The sequence below is a fragment of the Gossypium hirsutum genome, chromosome A10, assembly GCF_007990345.1.
Source record: "Gossypium hirsutum isolate 1008001.06 chromosome A10, Gossypium_hirsutum_v2.1, whole genome shotgun sequence".
Taxonomy (NCBI): domain Eukaryota; kingdom Viridiplantae; phylum Streptophyta; class Magnoliopsida; order Malvales; family Malvaceae; genus Gossypium; species Gossypium hirsutum.
This window is the reverse complement of record NC_053433.1, coordinates 104,170,250-104,179,792: the sequence shown is the minus strand read 5'-3', so window position 1 is coordinate 104,179,792 and position 9,543 is coordinate 104,170,250. Positions and strand designations below refer to the sequence as shown.

Genomic DNA, 9,543 nt, shown 5'->3' with positions numbered 1-9,543 from the left:
GTCTATCTCAAACTTGTAAAAAAATTATTTATAATTAAATTCTTACCTATCCACATAATGGATATGTACAATTAATAGGCTTAAGTTACAATTTGACCCCTAAATATACTCATTTTTTTTTCACTTTGGTATTTAATTTTTTTGTCCTAATTTAATACTTAAAGTATTAATTTCTTATATTTTAGCCCATTTTGTAAGGATCGTTAACAAAATCCGTTAAACAACTTTGGCCAATGAAAAAACACTACTTGGCATCTTTTGACCAATAAAAAATGCCAAGTGACAATTAAGTTTATTTAAAATAAAAATATAAAATTTAAATTAAAAAATTAAAAAATATCATATTAAATATTTAAATATTAAATTGGCCGGCCATGTGGTGCTATTAAAACATATCATGTATCTTTTTTTATTTTTTAATATTATATATTATATTGATTAAAAATGTAAAAAATCAAATATAATATATATAATTTTTTAAAAAAAGTTAAAAATATTTTTCATAAAATTAAAAAATATATAATTATATATTTGATTTTATAATTTTTTCAAATTTTATATATTATTTTAATTTTTAAAAAAATATAATTATATATTTTTGGATTTTATAAAATTTATTTTTATTTAAAAAAATTATATATATTATATATGATTTTTTTTTACATTTTTAATGGATATCATATATATAATACCAAAAAAAAAAGGACACGTGGTGTGTTCTAATAACATCACGTGGTTGATCAATGGTCGATCAATGCTGATCAACAGTCGATCAGTCAAAGTCAAAATATTTTTAAATATTAAAACATTTAATATTACATTTTTTATTTTTTATTTTTATTTTTTATTTTTATTTTTATTTTAAATAAACCTAATTATTGATTTTTTTAACCCATTACAAAATGGACCAAAAATAGAATAAAAATTAAGTACTAAAATAGAAAAATAAATATACTTTTAAGGACTTGAAATAAGCATAATTAATATGATACTACACCAATGTATCTTTTCTCTTTTTCGCCATTAAAGCTGAAATTACACACACCCTTTTTAAATTGAGACCTTTGTCTTTGCATTATACTCACAAGTTACATTGACATTTTCACATTTTATTTATTTACTCTCTACCTAAGCTTATTTGTGTGCCTATGCAATGGCAGTTGATCCTCAAAACTCCCCCATGGAAGGGTTCCCGGCTACACCTAAGATCCGGGAAGTGAGGCCTGAGTCCGGTTTTGAGAATTTCGGGTTTTGCACTGACCCCTGTCGTGTCCCGGGCGGTGAACCCAACCCGGGAATAAGAAGAGTGAGTTTGAGGGCTGAGATTGACACTTCACCTCCTTTCGGATCGGTTAAGGAGGCTGTGACCCGGTTTGGTGGCAACGGACATTGGGTGCCATTGAACAAGTTTGGAGAATATGTAAGTATTTTCAGCTTTTTTGGTTTGACTATATTTATATATTTATAATATAATGTAACAATAAAGGTATTCTTTGTTTTGTTGTGTAATTTGCATGCAGCCCCAAAATTCTTGGTTTAATATGTTATTTTCTACTTTAACTTGTATGTTCATAGATTCTGAGGAGAAAAAAAACAACGGCAATCATCAAATTTCAACATGTTATCATCATTTTTTGTTTGCAAATTGCTTGTATTTATTCCTGTATGAATGTATAAAAAGGAATTTTGTTATGAACACAGCATGGAATTGAAGAGTTTGATTTAAAGAAAGTGGAGGAACAAGCAGCAGAATTGGAGAAAGATCTGATTGTGAAAGAATTAGAGACCCTTGATGTGCTTGAAGAACTGGGGACTACAAAAAAGATTGTTGAAGAGTTAAAGAGACAGCTGCAAAGTGAAGCTATGAAATGTATGAACAGTACTGGTCCAGGCTTGGATTCAGATGATATCAAAGAAATGAACAAGGAGTACTATGGACAGGTGAGAATTGGGTATTCGAAACCGTGCTCGATTTCATCTCCAGATTCGATCTTGATGGAGTTGAAGCAAGCTAAGTTGAACCTTGGTAAAACTATCAATGATCTTGGGGTGATTCAAGCTTCTGTTGAGCGTCTAAATAAGAAAATGAAGAAAGAAAAAAGTTTACTTGAAATGACCCGTGAGAGACTAACTTATAAATTTGCAGGGTTGGCATTGAAGCCACAGGTTGGCAACAATGGCAATGTTGAGCATTCTTTGAATGTTCCAAAGGGTGCTTTTCACAACAATGGCAAGCCTGAGCAGTTTAAGCAAATGGTTGATCCTACAATGAATGAAGTTCCAAGATCAATGCCATTGCCAGGGAATGAACATAACAAGCCTTGTATTAGAACTGCTGAAATGAGGTGGATTGCAGCTAAGAAGATGGAGGAAGCTGCCATGGCAGCAAAGGCCCTTGCTGTTATTGAAATGAAGGGTTTGTCAAGCAATGAGAACTCATCAGGATTTTCCTTGCCGGAACCAGAGCAGTCTCCTCGAACCCCGAAAGTCCAACGGGCGGAAGAGGTTTCTAGCAGGGAAGCAATTCATGCAATGAACAAATTGGCTGAAGCAAACATCTCCAAGCGTACAATCCTGAGGAAACTGGAGGAAGCTTCAGAGGAAGTTAAACATAGTAAAGAAGCATTGGAAGAGGCTCTTAATAGAGTGGAATTTGCAAACAGGAAGCAACTTGATGCTGAAGAGGCTCTTAGGAGAATGATTCCAGATCAAGAACAGAAAAAACAGGCCTTTTGCAATGCTAACAAGATCAACAATTTCCCTCTCCCTCATCCTCATCCTCATCAGCATCAGCATATTCCTCGATCTCCATTACATGATCTAAACAACCAAAACCCAACAGTGGATGATGGAGCAAATCCTGCTTTAAGGCCAACAGTTTCAATGGGAGATATCCTCAGCAGGAAACAAGTCCCTACTAAAGGCCAGACTGAAAGGAAAAAGGTAGCTTTGAGCCAAATGCTTCATGAACTAAGGGAAGAACATCTGGCATTTTCTCCAAAACCTGATCAAAAAGATGACCAAAAGCAGTATTTGAACCAGAGAAGAAAGTTTGGGTTTATCCACATATCTCTTCCATTGCCAAAGCAAAACAAGAAGAAACCACAAGCTGTAAACACAATGTGATACCATTTGGATGCATGGTAATTATTGAACAGTGGTAATTCTGTGTTCAAATATAGTAACATGTTTTATTCAGTTTGCCTCATTTGTTTGTGTTGTCTTCTGGGTGATCATTTCTGTTTTTTAAATGTTGTTGCTATCTATGGATATTTGTTTTGAAATCTCCCTGTGCTGTAAATGTGTTCTATAATTTGCAATAATGTATTATGCAAACAGCCCTGAGATATTTAATTGGGGGGGGGGGGTAGAAATAGAATCTCTTGTTATATATTAGCTTTTGGAAATCTTTTCTCTTGAATCTTCTTAAATAAAAGCTCAATTATGCTCGAGGGTGACTCGATTTCAGCTGACTCAATCAATGGAGTTACTCGAGTTTGAACTTAGCTAAACAACGACCAGTCATATAATTAGATCATAAGATTCAACTCTGTAACAGGAATCACAATCTTTTTTCCCCATATTAATATAGACAAACAAAATTAGATCATCAGATTGGCAACTTTGGACTTCTCTACAGCGGAAAAGATGGATCAAACTCTGTGTTTTTTTTTTAGCCATATAATGTTTAAAATGATGTCAATTGCCCAAAGAATTGCTGATTCCACATTCAGCTTAGCTTATTTATAAAAAATGTCAAATAGGTCAGTAATTGAATCTGCCCTTCATTTATCTTTTGGATTTTACCTCTTAATTTGCAAGTTGATTGCCTCCTGGCTTATCTTCTACTAATGATGCTTCTTAAATATGAAATTTTAGGCTTTCAAAAACACATCAAAAGGGTAACCCCTCCCATTGTTGATGCAAAAATCGTCGGACTATGTCCGTTATTATGAGGTATTGTCTGTTTGAGAGATCTAAAAATGGTCTCTATGATTTTGTCTTTTTCAGAATAAATGATATCAGACCTAACCATTCTGAATTTTCTAGTAACCTGTGGCATTATTGGTCAGGTCTATCTGTACATTTTGTATACATTCAAGCTTCAAAAAACTAAGACTCCATGTAGAACTCCAAATCCTGGATCAACTTGAACAATTTTTACTAGTTCTTGGACAGAGAGCTAAAAAAGACTTACATTTTTTTATGAGAAGTTGGAAAAACAATGGGGCCAAAAATGGAGGTTACCAACTTACCTACCATAAACCACACAAAAGTATACCCAAATCTTTATTATAATGGAAGTTCCAAGCAAATATCATGGAACATCCGAAGTACTCTACCATTTGCAAGACCTTACACCTATATTAAAGTCAAAATCCTGTTATAAATACTTTGTTTAATACATATTCGAATATGAGAATGAAATATAATGCTTCACATCGATCTAAATATTTGAAAACCTTAAAAAACCTTAAAAACTTTGAATATATCCATATTGGTTTCCTTGTTTAGGTTTTCCCCCACCCTTTCAGGGGTGATCTTTTGTTTTTGGAACAAGAATAAAATTGGGTTCAACTTGTTTCCTTTTTCAATATTAAACACAGTTTGTTTGAAGCAAAAGCAGAATATTTGAGGGTTATTGTAACAAATATATATATACTAATTTCCCAAAGTGCCCTTATTGTTTAGGGCCTCTCCTCATATCACATGCTCTTTTTTAGTTCTTTTTTTGCCAGGTTTTTTGTTTTATTCATTGTTTTGTAACTGCAGAAGCTGTGCATGATTCTTAATTCTAAATATAGTTCAAAAGCTGTAATGCCAATTATTACACCACAAATTTCATTATATTCATACATTTAATAGTTTCAACATTTGTGCCTTTTTATTGATTGAAAAAAAAAAATCGAGCCTTTCATCTTTATTATCCCGTCCCAACTCAAAGGAGCCATCTTTCCACTCAAAAGGACTATCTCTTTCTATTTTCATTTCAAAAAGTAAGTCTTTCTTTCTCAATTTATTATTATTTTTTGGTAGATTTTAAATGTTTATTTCTGGGTAAATCTAATCTAAGCAACATTGTGTTCTTTGCTGTGTTTGCTCAAAAAGTTTTCTTTTTTTTTTTCTTAGTTCTTTCAAGATTTACATCTACAAGTCATTAGTAATGTTGTTGATTCCTTTTTCTTTGTTAAATATCACCAGCATTTTGAATCTGTGAATAAAAGATCATATAAAATTAATGAATTTGATTCTGGGAGATGTTGGTGGATCTGGTTTTGGCATTTGATGCATTATTTTTTTAGTTTAGTTGGCCGAAAAAAATATACCTCTAAAACAAGCTGATTCACATGCAGGTTTATTTTGATGCCGTGTGTATCATATAATAATTTGTAGTTTTAGATCTTTAGACTATAATTTCTAGAAATAAAGTTGAGAACTTTTACTTGATGTTCTTATGTTTTCTGGCTAAAATGGTAACATTCATCTATGTTACTCGAAATCGGAGTGTATCTCACGCACAAATATACATAATTTAAAAACAAATGAAGAGTCGGAGAAACATAGCCATCGGTTACCGTCTCATGTTTGTGCATCATTGAATATTTTTGGATCTTTGTTCGGTTCTAACACTGATTTGTGTGGTTTCAGACAGCAACCAACAGTACCAGGGAATGCAGCAAGATGTGTTTGCACGCTGTGAACTCTTCATCTGAACCCCATAAGCTTGTCTCCATTTCTGAATCACCCATATTCATTCTCCTTGAGCTTGGATACTCGACAACAGAGAAGCAATTCATGTCCCATCTCGAAATGCATGACCTTGTTGAAGACGGTTGATTTCTGCTGTATATAAGATAGTAGTACATCGCAGGGTGATAGGGTTGTTCAAAGAATGGAAACTAAGGGGAAAATTGTGATGAAAAAGTATGAACTAGGGAGATTGTTAGGGCAAGGTAACTTTGCTAAAGTTTACTATGCAAGGAACATTGAAACAAGCCAAAGTGTGGCAATTAAAGTGATTCATAAAGAGAAGGTTTTGAAAGTAGGGTTGATTGATCATACCAAGAGGGAAATATCAATTATGAACCTTGTTAAACACCCTAATATCTTGGAGCTTTATGAAGTTATGGCAAGCAAAACCAAGATTTATTTTGTTATGGAATATGCCAAAGGTGGTGAGCTCTTCAAGAAGGTGTTCAAAAGAAAGTTGAGAGAAGACTTGGCAAGGAAGTATTTTCAGCAATTGATCAGTGCAGTCGATTTCTGCCATAGCAGAGGTGTTTATCACCGTGATTTAAAGCCTGAAAACTTGCTGCTCGATGAAAACGGTGATCTGAAAGTTTCGGATTTCGGTTTGAGTGCGCTTGCTGAGTCAAGCATCAAGATGGGTTACTACACACAAGTTGTGGAACACCAGCATATGTGGCTCCTGAAGTTATAAACAGAAAGGGGTATGATGGAGCCAAAGCTGATATCTGGTCTTGTGGGGTGATCTTATTTGTTCTTTTAGCTGGTTATCTGCCATTTAATGACTCAAATCTTATAGCCATGTATCGGAAAATAAGCACGGCAAACTACAAAATTCCTAACTGGTTTTCACCAGAAGTGACCAAGTTGCTGTCAAGAATCTTCAATCCTAATCCGAAAGCTAGAATCCCGATTGCGAGAATCATGGCAACCCCATGGTTCAGAAAGGGGTTTAACCCCAAACCAGTTGAGAGAAAACACGAAACAGAACAGGCCCCTCGCGATTTGGCTGCGGTTTTGGGTTCTGAGACTAAATACAATGCATTTGAAGCAAAGAAGCTCACTAATTTGAATGCCTTCGACATCATTTCGTCATCAAGCGGGTTCGATTTGTCGGGATTGTTTACAAAAAACGACGAGAAAAAGAAGGAAATACAGTTCACTTCCATGCATTCGGCCTCTGCTATTACATCTAAACTAGAGGACATTGCTGAGAGTTTGAAGCTAAAAGTTAAGATGAAAGATGGAGGATTGTTGAAAATGGAAGGTTCAAATAGAGGTAGAAAAGGTGCATTGGCAATTGATGCAGAGATATTTGAGTTCACCCCTTCTTTTCATTTAGTAGAGATAAGGAAGTGCAGTGGTGATACATTGGAGTTTCGAAACAAGCTGCAAGAGGATGTTAAACCAGCTCTCAAGGATATAGTTTGGGCATGGCAAGGTAATACAGTGCAGTCGTGCTAACTGTGTTCGTCCCCGGAGGGTGTTGGATGCTATATCGTGGAGGGTGTTGGATGCTATATCGTGTTAAACTGCGGTAAATACAGGTGACAGTAAAAGCTGAAACCGGAAATAGTGATGTAATAGCAATAGCTAGCATGTTTCTTGAGTTGTGATCTATGGTCACTCAATGAGTGAATGATCAAATACTTGGCTTTTGTAGTTAATGTATGAATAACACTATGGTTCTACAATATCCACATCTTTCAAGGTGCATTATACTATTTTTCTTGATTGAAAGTTTATGTATTTTTTATTTTTATTTTTATTTTTATTTTTTAAAATAATTTTTTTGAATTTTTTAGAATTAAGATCAAATAAATAAAATGTATTCATACCAAAAGCTAAATTTTTTTATTTTGTCACTATGTTATTCTTCCATTAATGATTTAACCGAGGAGTGTGAATAATATTGATGAAGAAATTTTTATAAAAAATTATAGTTGAGTGGCGAAAATAAATTATGATTTTATTTGTTCTGGTTTTACTTTAGAATTTATTATGTATATCCAGTAGAATTAATTTTATTTTTATAGATTTAGTTGATTAATTTTTTAGAGGATAGATTCTTATTATGTTTTTAAATTAATTTATATTTTGATATTTTTTCTATCACTTTGATTTTTAATTAATTTATATTTTAATTTTTCATATTACGTAAAAAATAATTTAAATAATTGGTTGCTATTTAAAAGAAATAAATTTATTGATATTTCATAGCATAAATATTAAATTGAAGTGCTTAATCTTTCCATATTATAAATTAATTTTGTCCAAAGAGATTTTAACTAATTATTTATTATTGATTATTGTAAATAGAAGAATAATTTTCATAAGTTTCCATAAGGTTAAATTATGATTTGTCATACTCAACTTGAGGATTTAGTTTCTTTCATTTAAATAATGAAATAATAATATTAAAGTCCTAATGTTTTCTTAATAAATATTTCAATATTTATGTAAATATTATTATTTGGAGCAGAGTATAACCAAAGACATTTTTTGGATTAAAAAATCTCAACATTTTTCCGGAAAATCTTTTATTCATAAATCAAAGCTAAAATACTCAATGATTATTATAAAAGAACATGGAAAGATACAGATGTGGATAAATAGCATAACAAGCCAGTTCCCCAAGTAGCAGAGCAGGGTTTTCGAGTATCTTACGACCTAAACTTGGATTTTATGGTATTGATAAGATCCGCATCGACTTGGAAGGTCTTGGTTAACACTTCATTAGGGATAGAAGAAGCGAAGAGATTTAGGGGAACAATCGCAGCACCGGGCAAGTGGCTGTTGAAAGCCGTGTAAGCTAGTGCCTCCCCATCTCCGACGTTGAGTTGGAAGTGCACCAGTCCTCGAGGGATGGCAAACATATGCCCTGCAGTCAAGACTTTCGAGTAATACACATTGTTAGTAGTCACAAAACCTACGAGGAGCTTCCCTTCAATGACTACACCGACCTCGCTCGCACGTGGATGCGAATGAGGAGGGTTGATTCCACCCGGGGCAAAGTCCACCCGGTTCATTGAAATCCCAAGAGTATTCAGCCCTGGGAATGAGAGGACATTTCCAGGTGTGAGGAATGACGAAAAGGCGTTTGTGGTGTTACCTTCCTGGGTGAACCCATCAAAGAAAAAGTCATCCGAAGTCACCTCGGATGCTGGTTTGCAAGGAAAACCGTTAACAGATATAGAGGCACTCAGGTTTGCTACACAAAAGTCTTGTAATGGATCAGGGTCAGCTGAATGAGAAGGAAGAGGAAGAAGCCAGAAAACTGTGAGGCAACACAGTAGGTGGAATAACAAGGAAACCATGGCAGACATGAATTTCTCTTCCTGAGATTACAGCTAATGAAGATAAAAATGGAGTATAAAGATATTACAAGTCTGTAAAACAATGCCAAAATATACGAACTTGGTAAATGTTAGTTGGCTTTTAAGGGTGCATACTTAAATCAAACTATAAAGATGACACGCAAAAGGCCATGTAATTCTTAAAGACTACAGAGAAATAATCAAGAAAATGACAGCGGCAGAAAATCAACACCTAATCCTAATAGAAATTGCAAATGGGGCAGAGAAGACAAAGTCTACAACATTTATGAAGACATTTGCAACCAATAACTGGACCGAGTTTAACTTGACTCGGTCAAACTGAATTGAATACAGTTACATAGCTAGCTTTATGAGACACTAGTCAATGAACCATATTCACAATGACAAATTCCATTGCCCATATATCCACTCTCATAAGGGTTTTAGCGTGGTCTTAAAGGCGGCAACTCAACCAAAC

General features: G+C 33.8%; 2 protein-coding genes and 1 pseudogene across 2 annotated transcripts; 2 read left to right on the top strand and 1 right to left on the bottom strand.

Annotated features, from left to right (window-relative positions):
• Positions 1–1,024: 1,024 nt before the first annotated feature.
• Positions 1,025–3,336, top strand: LOC107896428 (WEB family protein At2g40480). Its single transcript, XM_016821594.2, has 2 exons — positions 1,025–1,420; positions 1,702–3,336. Exons 1-2 carry the CDS (start codon positions 1,154–1,156, stop codon positions 3,124–3,126), a joined length of 1,692 nt encoding a protein of 563 aa, XP_016677083.2. The 5' UTR covers positions 1,025–1,153; the 3' UTR covers positions 3,127–3,336.
• A 1,179-nt stretch (positions 3,337–4,515) lies between these two features.
• LOC107896427 (CBL-interacting protein kinase 18-like) lies at positions 4,516–7,516 on the top strand (annotated as a pseudogene).
• Positions 7,517–8,301: 785 nt separating this feature from the next.
• Positions 8,302–9,074, bottom strand: LOC107896426 (germin-like protein subfamily T member 2). Its single transcript, XM_041077905.1, has one exon. It carries the CDS (start codon positions 9,072–9,074, stop codon positions 8,412–8,414), a length of 663 nt encoding a protein of 220 aa, XP_040933839.1. The 3' UTR covers positions 8,302–8,411.
• Positions 9,075–9,543: the final 469 nt, after the last annotated feature.